The sequence below is a fragment of the Lampetra planeri genome, chromosome 3, assembly GCF_965212315.1.
Source record: "Lampetra planeri chromosome 3, kcLamPlan1.2.h2, whole genome shotgun sequence".
In the NCBI taxonomy this organism is placed as follows: Eukaryota; Metazoa; Chordata; class Hyperoartia; order Petromyzontiformes; family Petromyzontidae; genus Lampetra; species Lampetra planeri.
This window is the reverse complement of record NC_136109.1, coordinates 14,113,836-14,133,486: the sequence shown is the minus strand read 5'-3', so window position 1 is coordinate 14,133,486 and position 19,651 is coordinate 14,113,836. Positions and strand designations below refer to the sequence as shown.

At 46.6% G+C, this 19,651-nt stretch overlaps 1 protein-coding gene across 1 annotated transcript in view; it reads right to left on the bottom strand.

The window, feature by feature from the left end:
* LOC144738443 (synaptic vesicle glycoprotein 2C-like) overlaps positions 1 to 19,651 on the bottom strand; it is a 92,984-nt gene that overhangs the window by 15,636 nt on the left and 57,697 nt on the right. The window contains exons 10-11 of the mRNA XM_078621487.1: positions 6,212 to 6,345; positions 4,279 to 4,482 (exon numbers count right to left, since the gene is read on the bottom strand). Of these exons, the coding sequence (XP_078477613.1) occupies positions 4,279 to 4,482; positions 6,212 to 6,345 (338 nt within the window). The remainder of the gene's footprint in view (positions 1 to 4,278; positions 4,483 to 6,211; positions 6,346 to 19,651) is intronic.

Genomic DNA, 19,651 nt, shown 5'->3' with positions numbered 1-19,651 from the left:
CATGGGCAACATTTTGAAAAGGACACTCCTTTGCAGCAGTCTGCTCACAAGTGAAATGATGACGTGAATTAAATTACTTTGCTTCCACGTTAGCCTTAAGTGCTTGGACAAGGATACAGACCACGTGTTGAAAAACAAATGATCATGACAACCCCATGAATGAAAATAAAGTGTACATTTTTACATGTTTAAATAAGTAAAGATTGAGAGTAAAAAAAAAACATTCAACATTACTTTTGGAGCATCTTTTCAAATCAAATAACAATACGCCTGCAAAAACGTCGTATACAGACACTGTGATAAAATATGATTTAGACAGCAACATTTGGCAAGTTATTACTATAGCAGCAACTCTTCCCAGTGCTCGCGCAATAACGAGCGGTGAGGTGAGTCTCAGTGGAACGAGACCAATAAACTACACTGATGCTGCTTATGGCTACGTGGGCTATAGTTTTGAGTGTGGTCGTGCCATCACGATGACTTCATCAGAATATAGTGCTGGTGCACTGTCTGTCCAAGATGCACAACTTTTCCTCGCCAATACAGCAGGACCCATTCTTATTGGTGTCGATATAGGGGGTGCTATTTTGTGAATCTTGTTATCCATGTTTATCTCTGAAATTGACTCATCTTATCTTACCTGTGAGGCCGCAGATAAATATGGATAAACAAAGGAAATTGCCTCCACTTCTGGGTGACTGCTTGTGGCGGGTGTATAATAGGCTCCATGTAGTGTTTCCGAGGACAACTTCACAGCAAAGAGATAACATGAATGCCAGGAGGAATATGCTGCTCGAATAATCACGGATAGCAGGAGACGGCTACAGTGACAAATACGCTATGGATATAAGCGGATAATAGGATTCCTCTTATCTTCATGTAATAAGAGATCATGGGATCACGCAGCAAACAGCAACGGGATATCAACATCATCATTATCAACAACATAATCAATCCATTATGATTCAATCCATTAATCCACACAGTGACTAATTATTTCTGCTCACGCGTTCATAATAGGAGTAATTTCCCCACACTATCTGCAAACACAAATGATATAGGAGGAATGGATATGTGGATAATAGGATTTTTGTGTACGGATTTAGGGCAGAGGTAATAGGCATTGCAAGAATAAGGAGTTCAACCGTGTTTTTTGTGATAAATATATCAAAGTGTTACGTGATACCAGTATGAGGATTGTGGGAAAAAAAATGGTCATTAAACTTGATCGTAAATCCTTGACAAACACCATAATTAGAGTTGTGGTGCCATGAGTACTTTTCTTTCAATTTCACCTGCAGTTATTCGATTGAGACTGATACATTATTTTTTTATTGCTAATAAACTTCGATGTTTCAATCATCTCTACAGTGACTTAAACAAGCATTTAGTTATGAGGTTGTGCCAATGCTTTTTTGTGTGTGGATTGTTCAAAGCCTAAGGTAACAAAAATAATTACATCAATTAACAATGAAATGACGTAAGTGTCCATCAAAGAAGAAATAATGCCTTGACTGAATGACATCACATAGTTATGGATTAAGTTATATAACAATGATATTCAATATTATTTATAAAATAACTACAGTAATCATAAACACGTATCTCTATGTGTGTGGGGGGAGTGGTAGTGTCGTGGTTAGTGGGTCGCGCTAAGAACCTGACGACCTGAGTTCAATTCCCACTCACTGCCAATACCAGTGATGATTTTCATAACTGGTCCTGGGCCTCCCCTAGGTTGACTCAGCCTCAAATGAGTACCCGGTGCGGTGTGTAAACATCGCCACTTGGGAGACAAAGGCGGATGGGCATGGTGCTGGCCACCCACTCCCTTATGTGCCGTGCTGGCCTTCACAGGTGCCCGCTAACAGCACTTTCCCCAAAAGGCTGTTTAGGCTGTTAAGGCTATTACAGGATATCTTTACCTTTGTACACATACGCACTGCTGCAATACATTTTATTTAATAATGATGACAATACTCACAATATACTCTGAAACAGTAGACCCCCCATCATCATTGTTGATACAAAACAGCACCACCAGAAGTTAGATCAGACGTGCAGGGCAGTCAACATTGGTTGTTTTATGGATAGACTGTCCACTGTCACAGGGACATGGAATTGACACTACGGGTGCAGGACTATCAACAGCAATGAACACCGACTTAAAGCTTTCGTGACTGCAGGAATTCATATTCTTTTGGTCTTTCGGTAAAGTCACGTAGATAGGTTCATGATGACGACCGCTTGTGTTGTGATCGAAACGTCGTAGTTTTGTTATTTTCTTTTAACCTATCTACGTGACTTTACTGAAAGACCCAACGAATAGCAATGAACGCCATCCACATTAATTGTTTAAGTATAAGTTATCTACCAGGTTGTACTTTTTAACAACTTAGTTACAACATCATTTTGGGGCATGGAGGGGTTGTGTTACATGATGACGTAACATAGATTACATACCCCATGTACAGTGAATTATCAGCAAAAATGTATATTCACATGACTGTGGTGCGAGTGTGTCGGTTTTGCAGCCCAGATGTGTGCACCCATTATTACCCTGCAGAGCCAGGTTCAGATTGGTGGAAAGCTTCCTGCTGAAGTGAAAGTAGTTTTCACAAATCCTGGCTGCATGAAGTTGCTGCAAAGTTTGTGGAAAATTCCCGCTGGTAATTCAGCAAAGGGCCCTTGTCAGTCGCCAATATCAATAGCTCATAAACATTTGATACCTTTTGAACATGCTAACCCATGCTGTAACACATCCGTGAAGGTGGATATCCATTTTATTTTGTCGTGGCCCATCTCCTACACCAACCTAAGCCTGAACACAGGCCCACTTATATGTTGTGGATTCCACTATTAAATGTGGCTGAAGCCAATGCTTTCACCTGATGCAACGCATTTAGTTGCAAGTTCCACTTGCTATTGCAGAAAAAAAGGCTGGCCATTTCTCCAGAAAAACATCGGTAAAAAGACGGGCTTCTTCAAACAAATTAATTGAGCCCAAAATGGTTGGTTTTCAAAGGGGCAAGGTCTATAGTGCAAGGGGAGATATGCATATAGTAGACTCATTAAACATACTAATTGGAGATCGCTTGTGTTTTTTTTTACAGTTAATAAAATATTCATAATGCTCACGGAGGAGCAATTGGCACAGCGGGGATGTGGGGAGAAGACTCCAGCAAAGGGGGTCAGAGATGAGGAATGATTTTGTGCAGAATTAAGTGTGGTTAATTGTTTACTGTATGCATTATTTAAAAGTAACATGCAATCAAGAAAGCCCAATAATAGGAGTTATTAAGCAGCATAATTTCTGGTGAAGGCATGCGGGTCATGTTAACTTCTTTACTGAAAAAATAAGCAACACGTGTTTAAGTTTGCATCTCCGTAGACACATATGGAAGTTGCACATCAATATTTAACAATTACGTTGATAGTGATTTAAAGAATTGTCACGATTCATGCGTTTTTTGTAGAATACTTGAATATTGTTCTCATTTTTACTCTCCTTTGTATTGTTTATCATTTGTTCTATCTCATTTGAACAGTCTTGTTTACTAAATTATCTCATACTGTAACATTAGCATATGATTTGCATGAACGTTAAAATGTATTATAACTGTTGAATCGATGAATTACATGCTTATAACATTCAAGGAATATTAGCAATTTCATATGCAGGTAAAAGTAAAACGTACAGTATTTTTTATATATTATAATGGTCAGTATCTGAATCTTTATTTATACTGGAGGACTCCAATGAGCTATAAACCTCTTTTTCAAAGTTGTCCAGTAGGGGAAGATCAGAAAGTTACAATAATAACATACAAACACGATAGGAGTGCAAAATATAGCAAAGGTAAGCAAATGCCTGAAAAACTAAAACTAAACTATTTGTATTTTACCAGTTGAAGCCCACTGAGCTATTGGATTATTTTTCAAAAGCGACTTGGCCACAAATGATAGCTCAAAGAAGTGGCTTATCATGTGCAAATTTATAGTAGCCATTAAAATGTGGAGGGAAAAACCAGAGAACTCAGAGAAAAAAATCCACGTGACCACAGAGAGAACGTGCAAACTCAAAATATATAGGCCTCAGGGTCGGGATCGAACCCCGTAAACTAGGTGATGAAGATAACACGTACAATAGTATCATAGTAACTATGCTTCATAATGTAAAATGGCCCCTAGCCAAAGGTAACATGGTGGTGGGGGGTGCTCAGTGTGACACATGAATAACCGGCTCATACCCTGTGACGGAATTGGCCGTTCACTCACCAATCATCTTTAGGCGGCCAAGGCGGTCCATAAGCAGAGCAGAGACAATGTTCCCAGGCAGCACAGCGAGCGAGCCCAGGAAGGAGACAAAGTAGACCCAGTATGCACTGAAGTCGTCGCTGAAGTCAATCTGACAACCCTTCTTGCTGTTTATGAACGAGGAGTTGATGAACACCGTCCCAATGAACTTGAACTCAAACAGGTCTGGTGGGGCCCATTGCGGGTGGGTTGGAAGGGGGTAATAACATTGGCATTAAACATCAAAGACAAAAGATCCCCCGTGTAGCCTTAACAGACTGTTGGGGGGCAAGTGCTGTTAGTGAGTAGCACCTATGAAGACCGGTACGGCACACGAGGGGGTGGTTGGCCAGCACCACGCCCGGCCGCCTTTGTCTCCCTAGCGGCGATGTCTACACATCACACCATGTACTCATTTGAGGCTGAGTCGACCTAGAGGAGGCCCAAAACCGGTTCAGATAATCGTCACTAGTGTTAGCCGTGAGCGGGAATCGAACTAGGGTCGTCAAATTAGTAGCGCAGTGTGCTAACCGCTACACTACTGCTTCCCACTAAAAATCAACACACATACACACACAAAAAACAAGAAAAATAATCGCAAGTTACAGTATCTATAAAAATAAACACAACAAAATAAAATGTAATCCAAAAGTGCTCACCACAATGTAACAACGAAAATTATAATAACACAAAGAGAAAAACAATTATCAATATAAAATACATTTCATTGTATGTCCTGTAAAATGTTGAATGCTGTAGATTAGGCAGTCTGTGGTAAGTCTAACATGCTGTGAACAGTCAGACAAATACAACTTTCCTTTTCTAATGCAGCAAAATCCTTTTTAATACACATTATTTCGTCACAATGCTATCGGAAACAGCGGTACAATGCATAACTACGTATTACCATTTGGTATTTTTATGCAATTTCAGGAATTCCACCGTTCATCTATCTTTCCATCATCCATAGACTACTCTGAGGTAGCCATGGCAGTCCATATGCTTATGAGCCCTTATAAAAGTGAAACATTTTTCATGCCGTTCATGCTGTGGACGATCTGAATGCGAGTTCTGACTGCGTTTGTCGTCATCTTTGTTCATAACCATTGCCTAAAAAACTCTTAAATAATGTATCAACATGTAATAACATTCGTTGCAATTTTTTGTTTTTGACAATCAATAATGGATTGTACATTATTAGCTTTTTTTTCATACAAATTAGCTCTGTAAAGTGTAATTTTAGTCCAGGAGATTAGATTAACTCTGCCTTCATCATGATTTCCAGGCAAACGGAAGAAAAACAAGAGGAGTTTCCAGCACAATTCTTTGGCAAATAACAGATCGTATAATAGGATTTTTCCCCTTTTTTATGGCAGCAAAACTGAAACCTTTTTACAAGGATTCATGTCTGCATTAACCACAATACTTGCAGTCAAAATGCAAACAAAAGACACACTATGATATTATATGCATTGTCCTTGAAACTGATTGGTCCATACCAAGGGACGGCTTTCTTTTTAGCCTCGACCCAATTGGTGCTCGACCAGAGGACAATGATAGTACATTGTCTTTGAGCTGTACGCCTTTTGGCGTCCTCTGGTCGAGCACCAATTGGGTCGAGGCTAAAAAGAAAGCCGTCTCTTGGTGTGGACCAATCAGTTTCAAGGACAATGCATATATTATCATAGTGTGTTTTTTGTTTGCATTTTGACTGCAAGTATTGTGGTTAATGCAGACATGAATCCTTGCAAAAAGGCTTCAGTTTTGTTGCCAGAAAAAAGGGGAAAACCCCTATTATTATATTTTGGTACTGACAAAGGAGATCTAATGATGTAAATAACAGATCGTTAGAATGCCTAACTCGTGACACTGTAAAACTCTACAACATGGTGCCGAGTGGTGCATTGCTGCCTACCTGTATCAAAAAACTTAGTGCCTTCAAATGTGCAGTTCTTGAAAAAGGTGTTGGTTGAGGTGATGGATTCGAAGGTGCAGTTCTTGAACAATGAATCCTCAAATGTCACCGACTTCAACTTTATGTTTGTGAATCTGTAAATAAAATGTGTATCAGTACATGCATTCACAAAGCCACGTGTTGTTGTTTGTAATACGTTCAACAACACTGTAAACACATCCTGTTCACCTGTTTGCGTAACTGTGGATTTATTGAAAGCTTGGCGAAATGTATTAAATATGATGAAGATTCCAGTTAAGATTAAAAATAAATGTAAACAGAGCAACAGGTGAGCATATCAAAAACAAGTACAGTACCTCCATTTACCTTTGCAAAACAATGAGTGGTCATTAATGATGAGAGAATCAGTGATGTTGGAACTGGAGTGAGAACGTGACAATAACTTAACAACGCACTAACCAGCGTGGTGAAGTATGATCAAACAACCCCCACGACTAACATGGCTTGGGAAGGCTGTCGTCTAGGAGTAGAATAACAAGCGGCCTGTACATTATTCTTCTAATTATCTTATTGAAGAAGCTAACATTTTCGACATACTATACTTTTTATACCCACAAAAAACATGTTTGCATTTGAGGGTAGGCACACTCACAACGTGAAGAGATTCGTGACTTGAAAATTCAGTTAGACATAGGATGGATTGAGAGAAATAAACAAATATCCATGAAATCACCATCGATATTATGAAAAACGAAAGACAAGCCACTATAAAGCAAGACCCACCAATCACTGAACAAACTGCCCCAGGTGGTGAAATCAGGCCACGTGGGGCAGTGGTGCTTACACCTGTGCAAAACTATCGCCAGTGGGATCGTCATGAATTAGCCTCACAGAGGTTCATCAACATTGTCTGATTGTGGCGAGAGGCTTAATATGTAGAGCGATTGAGTTTCCATGGGGTGAATCGGTTCATCACAGGTGTGTTTCCTAGGCATATAACGATGCACAGATTTTATCATTCATGTTAAGTTTTGCAATTGCACAACATGCATTTATTCATGTGAGTAGCGATATTTGACGCAGTTTTTTTTTTATTTAGATGCCAATTACATGCTAATGTTACATTTCCGTTTGTGGAGTGACCAAAAGTGTACACATGATAACAATACAAAACTATATGGCAAACATGAGACTCGCATCGTATTTACAGTCTCACACCCTTTTCGAGAACTATCGACCATGGAAGAGCAGTAACCAGTTAGAATGAGACACTTGCTTATTCTAACGAGAAATATTGCCCATCCTTAAACAAGTTCGTAGATGGGTCAATCTTATTGAAATTGATGAAGAAAGGCTCTTTACGAATATTTGTTGACTTGATCATAAGAATAAAGAAGGGAGGTGAACATTCAGCAGGGGTCTCCCCTCACCCACACTGCCCCCCACCCCACAGCTAAAATCTACCTCCCCCTCAACAACAGCTCACGTCTTAAGGTCGAAAGATACAATTAGCCACCTGACATTTTCAAGTTTTTGTTGTACATTAAGAAATGTAAATTGATATTGGATACAATACAAGCGCCTACTTAAATCAAATAGTACTTCATATGTGGGTGAAATTGAATGCATCCTATTAATATCCTTTGATAACCTGGTCTGGTGAGAGCTCAGCACAGGACAGCCATGAAGAGGCATTAGAGCTTCTTGTCATGAAAACAATGTTTTGTTGCATATATTTTGCTGAAATAAACTTCGAGTTGCACTTAAAGGGCCTAAGTAATACTGACAATATGGTTGCCATTTAAATTTAGAACTGTTGTGGTCGATCACAGTCTATGGTCGATCACAGTCCGTCAAGCTGGGCACGAACATCGCCTATGCCGTACCTAGTTTGCGTACCACTGGGGTTCGTCCCCAGGCCCTTCAATTTTCATAACACGTTTCTCCGATCGCCAATGTCATCCCATTGCGTGACATCAAGTTCCATCGGTATGCTGATGACACACAATTGTATACCGCAGTGAAGTCAAAGTTCGGTATTGGAGTGCCTTGGTAACCTCGAAGATTGCTCGTGTGGTTTTCACGAAACAAAATGCTGCTTAATCGAAAAAAAATCTGTAATTCTGCTGGTTAGCACTCAGGCGAAAACAAATATTAGGAGGATCAGGTGTGGCAGTCGCGGATTCCAGGATTGAGTTTTCTACTCATCTAAAGAGCCTCGGCACCATACTCGACTAGAATGTGTTGTTTGTTCAAAATATAGTCAAGTTCTGAAATGTTCATATCAGGGCTCTACGACACATTCGGCCACTATTGAGCCATGACATGGGAAACACGGTGATGTATAGCATAGTATCGACAAGGCTCGATTAATGCAACTCACTATTCTACGGGACGTCTGGTAAAAACATTACCAAGCTGCAGCATATACAACATTCTTTTGCATGTGTCATGACGGGTCCTGCAAGATCTGACCATGTCTGTCCAGTGCTCACTGAGCTACATTGGCTTCCTGTTGCCGAACTAATACATTATAAGGTCGCACTCATTACATCACAGTGATTGCCACAAATTATCACAATACCTTGCTGATCTCGTCAAGAAGCATAAACCATCAAGTGAATTCTGGTCATCCTCACAGCGGTTTTTGGCTTGCCATTGAACAAACACAGTCACTGCATCACGCGCTTTCAGATGTGCTTCTTCCGCCATCTGGAATGCTCTTCCTTCCGATATTAGTAAGTCACTATAACTATGCACTTTTAAATCTAGATTGAAAATATTTCTTTATAACTGCTTTTTGTGTTTAGTTTGTTGTCCTTCCACGCACCACCAATAAGCACGGTTGGCTACATACGGTGCGAAAGCAGTTCAAAATACATAGCAAAGCATATTCTAAATGAATCATCTCCCGACTGCTTTTGCTTTTGTTATCCATAAAGAATGTTGATACAAATACACTGTGAAAACTTTCATGCCTGTCTCCATGGTCAAGCGAGCAGTGGACAATGATAATCTCTCTCGGTCCTGAGCCTATGGTGAAAATATGCATTCCTATGACAAAGATGAGTTACTTCAAAGGGGAAGAATTGTCCTTAATTATTGCTTTGATGCAAACAATACAGTATAATACTGATGTAACATCTATATAAGGGAGGGGCAATTAGCGCAGTGGTTAGCACACCACGCTATAAATGCGACAACCTGAGTTTGATTCCTATACACAACTAACATCAGTGGCAAGTGCTATCTTAACCAGTGCTTGGCCGTTACCTTCACTGGCCTACAATGACAGTGTGGTTAAGTCAACCCCGTGGCCTATACGGCATGGGAGACCTTCACTCAAAAGGGTCGCAAATGATTTACATTTCAAGCACTGCATCTAATGAAGATATGCAGAGAAACGCACGGAGGAATGTAATACAATTCAAGAGGAGCATAATTATTAGATATAAATACTGTAAAACAAAATGTGCAACTCTCATGAATCCCAAAAAATCCCCCATCAAACACTGCATCGTCCTCAGTGTGGTCCAGCTTTAGACACATAATCTGTAAAGCTCTTTATCTGGCTGCTCTCTCATCTACATTTTAATATGCATGTGGAATGCCTCAATAAATTAAAATGTAAATTAGGGTGCGCATAAAGAATTCATGTTTATTTCCCCATGACTACCTGGAAATTAGTTATTATATTAATCTCATTTCCATATCTTGATTATGGAGATATATTATATGCAAATAAACTGCTGTATACATTTGTGTATGTACGAATATATATAGCTATATACATATAATTGAACATATATTACTAATGTGGTCCTGTACAACACTTAAAATTCCTCTCGCTGCCTTTGCACTTAAGACTGCTTTGTGGAGGTGGCTCAGCTGGCAATGGTAAAATGCTGGGTGCAAATCCGTATCCTCAAGTGTGGAGAATTTACGATGGTCTCAGCCAAACAATCACCAACGACTGCAACATCCCATTAAATTATTTTTTTTACAATTAAATAAGAAAACATTTCAGCTGTGACAATTAAGCATTACAATCAGTAGCAGGGTGAGCGAGAAAGTCCTTGGGGGAAGAAAAAAAACCTTCCGTGGGCCATCCTAAAATTCTAAGGGCTTCACTGCTCCTCAACAAATCATCGTGGACAGTTTGTGTCATGAAATTATGCTGATAGCACACTCCGGATAAGTGTGAGAGAAAATAAATAAATATATACATACTCCTCATTAAGTCAATGTTAATGACTAACATTGTGTTTTAATTTTTGTAATAAATACATGTATTTTGCGTCAATTTAAATTCTCCTCATCATAGGCCTGGGTGTCTCGAGAGACAATTTTTTTGCGCCTTACGAGGTCAGCTGTAGGTTTTGCAGCGCCTAGAATGACTTAGAAGGCCAATCCTTGAGTGGCAGTCCTTGCCACAGCAATTGCAAGTGAATGCGGTGGCAGCTCCAGAGGTATTTATTGCTTTTTCTTTACGTCGCTCCCTCTTGGTCTGCCAAGCAGTGTGAATTTTCTCCTTGCCTCTCCTGAGGCCTGTTTTCACAGCCTGCTGCCAGCTGAGTCGGTCGCCGGCAGTTTTCTCCCAGTCATTTGGGTTAATGTCACAGCTCTTCATGTCCCGTTTACAGACATCTTTGAAGCGCAGGACTGGGTGACCAGTGGCCCGTGTGCGTGATGCCAGCTCGCCGTACAAGACATCCTTGGGTATTCTGCCATCCTGCATGCGGAGCACGTGTCCAAGCCATCTCAGGCGCCTATGACCGAGTAGAGAGTACATGCTGGGAATATTGGCCAAGTTGAGGACTGAGGCGTTGGGAATGCGATCTTGCCATCTGATACCGAGGATGCGCCTAAGACATCGGAGGTGGAATGTGCTTAGTCGATGTTCTTGATGGGCGGATGTTGCCCAGGACTCAGACCCATAGAGGAGGGTGCTAAGGACGCAGGCCCGATACACCTGTACTTTGATGTTGAGCGTTAGAGATTTGTTCTCCCACACTCTTTTGGTCAACCTGAGCATAGCTGTAGACATCTTCCCAATGCGCTTGTCAATCTCTGTGACAAGGAACAAATTGCAGGTGATGGTGGAACCCAAGTAGGTCAAGTCCTGAATGGCTTCCAGGGTGTAGCTGCCAATGTTTATGGAAGGGGTGTCTCTGACATCCTGGCCCATGACATTGGTCTTTTTCAGACTGATTGTCAGGCCAAAGTTGTTGCATGCATTGGCAAGGTGGTTGATGAGTGTCTGCAGACCTTGCTCTGTGTGAGCTGTCAACGTGGCATCATCAGTGAATAGGAGTTGTCTGATGAGGACTTCGCGGACTTTGGTTTTGGATCTGAGACGGCCAAGGTTGAAGAGTTTGCCATCAGATCTTGTATAGAGAAAGACTCCCTCTTCTGCTGTCCCAAAGGCATGTGTGAGCATAAGTGAGAAAAAGATGCCCAACAGTGTTGGGGCAAGCACGCACCCCTGTTTAGCACCGCTGAGTATGGGAAATTCCTCTGAGGTGGTGCCGCTGTGCTGTATTGTTCCTTTCATGTTGTCATGGAAAGAGGAGATGACTGCCAGCAGTTTGAAGAGGCCTCCCCTACTGATGAGGTCAAAGGCTTTCGTAAGATCAATGAATACCAAGTGCAGGGGCATTCTCTGTTCTCGACATTTTTCCTGTAGCTGACGCAAGGAGAAGAGCAAGTCAATCGTGGACCTTCCTGCTCTGAAGCCACACTGAGCCTCAGGATACGTCCTCTCGGCTAGTATCTGTAACCTGCTGAGGACCACACGGGCAAAGGTTTCCCCCACGATGCTCAGCTGGGAGATGACGCGGTAGTCATTGCAGTCCCCACGGTCACCCTTGTTTTTATACAGGGTGATGATGTTGGATTCTTTCATGTCTTCAGGCATTGCTCCTTCTTCCCAGCACTGGCAGATAAGTTCATGGAGTTTTGTGAGAATTTAAATTCTAAAAAATTCATATCACGCTTTCCATTCCGTATTGTGATTTCAGTGTATCCAAATGTCTTTGTTATCATAGTGATATTTATAATTTATATAGCATTTTCTAGCTTTCACCATTAGCATTATAATTACTATTTGCTCACAAGGCATGCTACAAAAGGTTGATGTCCCAGTTAATGCAGGTGCTCATTCCAAAAATGAAGCGTTGCAATCTGAGATAGTGTATAAATTATAAAACAGTCACGTTCCCAAAAAATAGATTTGGCAAATAAAAGTATAATTATGATGTCACACATTGCTTATCAGAATAAAAGTTAATCTCACGTAATTTCACTGATTGATAAACATGAATGTTGATAGTTTTAGAAGCTGATTAGACAAGATACAGAATTTGCTTCCTTACATATGAAGTATTGGAAAATGACGGCAGGAAACTCCTTGACGGGAACACACTTCTTTTATTAAATCTTGACTTGTAACAATACAACGCGTGGCCTCTCTTCTTCACAATGCGGTCACCATACAACGGTACAACTCGTGACCTCTTCTTCTTCACCCTACGCTTCTCCTGACTCTCTGGATTCTGTGCTGCTGGCTCTCTGTGCCTCGTGTAGACTCCGCGCCTCGGCTACACTCTTCTCTCGCCTCGTGTAGACTCTGCGCCTCTGCTACACTCTCCACTCGCCTCGTGTAGACTTTGCATCTCTCTCTCTGGCTACACCGTATGCATACTCGGCTCGTGTAGACCTTCCTCTCTCTCTGGCTACACCGTATGCATACTCGGCTCGTGTAGACCTTTCTCTCTCTCTGGCTACACACTATACATCACTCAGCTCGTGTAGACCGTTCTCTCTCTCTGGCTACACACTATACATTACTCAGCTCGTGTAGACCGTTCTCTCTCTCTGGCTACACACTTATACCTTACTCTCCTCTACTCTCCATTACTCTCCTCTCCTCTCCATTACTCTCCTCTCCGGGCTCTATCTCTGCACCTTCGTCTTCATTCTTAGATGGTTCCACTTCCGCCCCCTGCTCCTCTGTGCATCACCTTATATACCTCTTCTTCCCGGGAGACGGAGCGGATGCGGACCTCAACGTCGGCACCGCTCCTCAGTTACCCAATCCCCACGCGCTATCCCTACGATCCGGTTCCGCTCAGCGCGTGTTTCCACTCCCCGACCAATCACACCACGCTGCTACCCGATCACTCCCTCTGGGCGCGTCACCGGCACACAGCCAATCAGCAGCACTACCCCCACCCGCGCACTGACGCCTGCTCCTCCCCGTCAGCGCGCGTCACCACACACACACCCGTACATACGCGCTGGCACACGACATATACACCCAGCGCGTATCACCACTACATCACCCCCTCCCACATAGCTCGCAGCCGGCCCGGCTGCTAACAACAACCAACCGCGACGATAAAACGACAGCCAACAAAAAAAAACCCGTAACCCCCCGAGTGTGCCCCGTAACATAACACAACAACAACAACAACAAGAATAACTATGTACAGATTGACAATGAACACGAAAAGTCAACAATAACACGATACGAGCAAATTCGAAAAACGAACGCGCCCCACGTCCCTGCGACTACACGCAGTGACGAGGCGCTCCAACTGCCCCGACTCCTCACGAGGCAGGTCATGCAAAGTAGCACGACCTGGCGCGAGTCCGTCTGGCTGGTCCGTCGTATGGGGCGGGACACTGACGACCGTCCGGCGGTTCCGGCTGCTCCAGACGGCGCGGAACGGGCCTGAAAGGGCCGGCCCCGCCGCGGAGATCCGGCCGCCGGTGATCGGCAGCTGTCAGTTCCGAGACACCTGGGAGCAGATCAGGCGAAAATACGTGTGGATCAGGCAGAGACATTTCCCCCTCTGGGTCGCCGGTCACGTCACACGCCCGGCCATCACGACACAAGGGGAGGCCATATGGAGGCGAGAACGGTTTCAGTCGGGAGGGGTGAACGTACCAACGGCGCTTTCCCCACTTTATCTGAACGCACTGGGGCCGTGCAACGCGCACGACCTCCACGGGTCCCCTCCACGGTCTCAACAATTTAGGCGACGTAGCCAAGGGTGCCTGAGGGCAATGCAGCCAGGCCCTGTCACCTGGTTTCCATTCGTGCATGGACACCTTCCGTGCCCGCAACCGTTCATTAGCAATTTGGCGAGCCCGCGAATTAAGCCGTGCGGCCTCCCTCGCCTCTGTCAGCTTGTGAATATTAAACTTAATATGTTCTGCCAAATTAGAATTAGTTCGTGGAGCGGACAGGCCAAGTTGCGTTTCCATTGGCGGGTCAGCTTCCCGACCGTACATCAAATAGAATGGGGAAAACCCCGTAGCTGCATGGGGGGCCATTCTATACGCGGCAAGGACTCCCGGGACCTGCAGGTCCCAATCTACATGTGCCTCGCACACCTGCTGGCACAGCATGGAAGTCAAAGTTTTGTGGAGTCTCTCCACCATCCCGTCAGTCTGCGGGTGGTACGGGGAGGTACGCACCTTCTTGGTACCCAACAGATCGCACACCTCTTGCAACAATTTACTCGAAAAATTTTTACCTTGGTCGGTCAGCAGGCGTTCGGGAGCCCCCTTGTCCAGGACATAGCCCTGGACGAAGGCATCCGTCACAGCCGCTGCCGACTGGTTAGCGAGAGGCCACGCCATAGGCCATCGGGTAAAGTATTCGACCCCCACTAACAAATATTTATTCCCTCTCGGCGTGACTGGGAAGGGCCCCAAAATATCGAGTGCAACGAGCTCGTTGGTACGCGAGACCTGAATAGATTGCAGCGGTGGATTAGCTGCCACGGCCGGTGGTTTACGCCTGGCGCACTCAACGCACCCCTTCAGAATATGTACCACATCACTTCCCATTCCCGGCCAGTAATAGTCACGCTGAAGCAAGGCAAGCGTCTTGTTAACTCCCAAGTGCAAGAGGCGTTCGTGTGCCGCCAAGACAACCCTCCCCCTCACAGCGGAAGGCACCACGAGTGCGTTCCGCCGGGACAAACTGTCCCATCTCAATAACACGCCCTGCTCAAGTACATAGGAGCCGGTACGCTCCTGGTCCCCCTCGGGACCCCCAACCTTGCGGCGCAATGCTAGCAGCGAGCTGTCCGCCATCTGGAGGCGGCCCCATTCGCTGAGCGACAGCGAGAGCAGCGAGTCCCGACCCTGAGAGGCAGTGGAATCATCCCCGATCGGTGCGCCCGCTGTCGCAGCCAGTGCCCCCATCTCCCCCGCAAGCGTCGGTTTACAGCGCGCCGATCCCGACAAACACGCGCATTCATCACAAGGCAACAACCGCGACAAGCAATCGGCATTTGTGTGTCGCAACCCCTTACGGTACGTAGTCGTAAACTGATAGTCCTGGAGGACTTCCAACCAACGCGACAACTGGCCCGAGGGCTGGGCGACCCTCAATGAATACTGTAGCGCCGCGTGGTCCGTTCGGACTGTAAAGTGACGACCATAGAGATATGGCCTAAACTGCTGCACAAAAAAAACAATGGCAAGCAGCTCGCGACGGGTGACACAGTAGCGCTGCTCCGCCGGAGACAACACCCTACTACCGTAGGCGACAACTCTTTCGACACCCCCAACGACTTGGGATAGCACCCCCCCAATGCCCGTGTTGCTAGCATCCGTGTCCAGCAAAAAGGGACTGGCAAAATCGGGATAACACAAGGGTGGGGCACCCACCAAGGCGTCCCGGAGGGAGCGAAACGCGGCCTCCTCCTCCGGTCCCCATTTGAACTTCACTCCCTTCGCCGTTAGAGCGTGCAAGGGTTTTGCAATAGTGGCGAAGTGCTCAACGAACCGCCGATAATAAGAAGCAAACCCGATGAAACTACGCACGTCGGAAACGGACGTAGGTGTCGGCCACGCACCGACACAATCCGTCTTCGCGGGATCGGTGGAGATCCCCGAAGAATCGACAATGTGACCCAAGTATCTAACGGACCTACGAAGGAGGTGACATTTGGCCGGTTTAAATTTCAACTTAGCCGATCGCATTCGCAAGAACACCCCTCTCAATCGCCGGAGGTGTTCGTCAAACGTTTTACTGAAAACAATGACATCGTCCATATAAATCAAGCATGTATCCCACTGCAAGCCCGACAAAACCAGCTCCATAAGTCGCTGAAACGTCGCTGGAGAGGAGTGAAGTCCCATGGGTAACCGGTTAAACTGGAACAGCCCCCCTGGAGTCCGAAATGCTGTCTTAGGTTTCGACTCTTCGTCGAGCGGCAACTGCCAAAACCCCGATAACAAATCAAGAGTCGAAAAATATCGCGCACCAGACAATGCATCGAGGGACTCATCCATCCTGGGGAGCGGATACGCGTCAGCCACAGAGATCTTATTCAGGCGACGGAAATCAACGCAGAATCGCAGGGACCCGTCCTGCTTCTTAACCAGCACAATAGGCGCTCCCCACGGGCTAGAGGAGGGCGAAATAATATCGGCTTCTAGCATATCGTTAACAGCCGACTGAACATGTTCCTTCTCCACGGGACTCAGTCGGAAGGGATTTAGCCTGACCGGCGCCGCATCGCCCGTTTCAATGTGATGGTGCAACAAATCCGTGCACCCAATGTCATACTTATGTTTACTGAATACATCAGAGAATTCAATGATCAACTCGCGCAGCGCACCCAACTGCGCCGCCGACAAATCGTCCGAGGCGGCACATAGCGAATGGACCCACTCAAGGTCTTCCCTTGGCTCAACGTTCCGCGCGGGGCTCGAGCCCACCTGCGCAACCAACCCATCATCCACAGGGACCTGCGCCGCGTGAGCCAGCACGGTGCCCTGCGGAATGACAGCTGGTCGCGACCCCGCATTCAAAACCATCACAAACGGATCCCTGTCAGCCCGCACCAAAGTGTGAGCCACCGATAAATCAAGACCCCCGACAGCCTTGTTAGAAGGACCCAAAAGCATACTCTGTCCCGAAGCCTCCCTCACCCATGGTTTCCGCAACCGGAGGGGAATCAACATCTGTGAACCCGGGGGCACTTGCACTGTCTGCGTCGCCACCGCTTGTATCGTAGCGCACGCCGTCCGAATGTCAGTAGGGCCCGTCAAAAATGAAATCCGGCGACCCGATGGCAGTTCAATGCATCGTTGATCGATAAGAATTTTAATAGGCATTTTAGCCAAAAAATCAGTGCCCAAAAGACACGGAACTGCCAAAGAAGACGAAACGAAAACGGGTCCCGACAATTTGATATCTCCAATGCAAATGGACGCCCTAACCTGACCGATAATGCCCAACGATCCCCCATTAGCGGCGTAAAATGGCACATCCACTGGAAGCAGCGGACGACATTGGACTGGAAGAATATTATAAATGAGGTCCGATATAATAGTTGCCGATGCCCCCGTGTCCACTAACACCCTAATCTCAACCCCATCAATAGATCCCGTAACAACGGACGAACCCGCCGAAGCAGCCACAATTCTATGCCCCAATTCCGCCCATTCAATGTCTCCCTGGTCCCGGCCGAACCCCCCTCGCCGAACCGAATCCCCGAACCTTAACCGGCCCTCCTCCAACGCAACGCGGCGTCCCATGTGTGCCGAATAAACAGGCCGAGCGTGTGAGGTGCCGCGACTTGCCGGGGATTGTAGAGATGACTTGGGCTCTCGGTCGTCGTCCAGCCGAGCTCCCATGGCGCGCTGCCGCGGAGCGCGGCACCCGGACGCCACGTGGCCCCGGAGGCCGCAGTTATAGCACGTGACGAGGGTCGGAGTAGATCTTGGTTGCTCCGACTTTCGGCCCGATCGCAGAGGCGACCGGGCCCCCGGCCTCCAGTCCCCTGGTCGTCCCGTGGCGAACGCCTCCTCTCGTGGGCTGACGACTTGGGGTTCGGCGACCACCAAACCCGGGGCTGCGACGACAGCAGCGTTGCAACCAACACCTTGCTTCCGTTGTAGGGCCTCGTGCGCTTGAATACTCGTGGCGACTCTCAAAGAAGAAATATCAATCTCGTCAGCTGTGTTGATAGGGACCCCCAGGTCCTGCGCCAACTTGAGCAGCTGCTCCAAAACCATCGCGTCTTGGCCCTCCTCGTCCATCCGAGGGAACGCAGCATCAGCAAGAGCCAGCAACGCCGTGCGATAGGCCAGCGCGGTCTCCGTGGCCGCTTTCCGTCTTGCGTAGAACTGATGGCGGCACGTAGAGGGAGGTCCGTAGACCCTGGCCAACAAACCCAGCGCATCCTTCAGCGTGGAGCGGTCCGACTTCCGTGCAGCCCTGAAGGCCGCGAGCGCATCGTCGTCCAGCATGGCGGGCAATGCCCGCAGCGCCATAGCATCGGACCACGCTGACATCTCTTGATGCGCCAAAAACCTTCGCTGAAATTGGCCCCAGTCTCCGCCTTCCGCCTTGAAGGCTGACAACGTGGGCAGGCGCTGCTGAAAAATGAAGTCATCCGCCTCGTGGTTCCTCTCCGCCTGTCCGTCGGTGTCTAAGATGGCGGCTCCAGCAGCAGACGTAAAATGGCGGACCCCCTCGCGCGCTGATGACGTCGATGCGCGCGCTTGGGAACCCACCACCACGTGGCGCTCGCCGTTCCCGCCAAAAGTAGGCCCAGGCGCAATGGCGGGAATCCCCCATTCGTTTTGGCGGGAATCTGCGGGGCGACCTTGTAAAATGTCCCCCACCGTCCCCGCTCCTCCCGACGAGCTGATCTCCGCCAAGATGGACGCGGCGGCGAGCAGCAGCTCCGCCAGTCGGGAGTGCGCCTCACGAAGCCCGGCGTCGGTCCCCGGTCGCTCGGCCGGCGCCGTCGACGGACCCTGTAGCGTGGGCAAGTCCTCTTCCTCACCCCCCGCCACCAGCGGCCCCGAGTCATCCAGGTCTTCCTCGCGGTCAATCCCGTGGGTCCTACGGGTCTTCCTTGTCTCCATGCTTGGAAGCCCGTTTCACTTCTGACGCCAGATGAAGTATTGGAAAATGACGGCAGGAAACTCCTTGACGGGAACACACTTCTTTTATTAAATCTTGACTTGTAACAATACAACGCGTGGCCTCTCTTCTTCACAATGCGGTCACCATACAACGGTACAACTCGTGACCTCTTCTTCTTCACCCTACGCTTCTCCTGACTCTCTGGATTCTGTGCTGCTGGCTCTCTGTGCCTCGTGTAGACTCCGCGCCTCGGCTACACTCTTCTCTCGCCTCGTGTAGACTCTGCGCCTCTGCTACACTCTCCACTCGCCTCGTGTAGACTTTGCATCTCTCTCTCTGGCTACACCGTATGCATACTCGGCTCGTGTAGACCTTCCTCTCTCTCTGGCTACACCGTATGCATACTCGGCTCGTGTAGACCTTTCTCTCTCTCTGGCTACACACTATACATCACTCAGCTCGTGTAGACCGTTCTCTCTCTCTGGCTACACACTATACATTACTCAGCTCGTGTAGACCGTTCTCTCTCTCTGGCT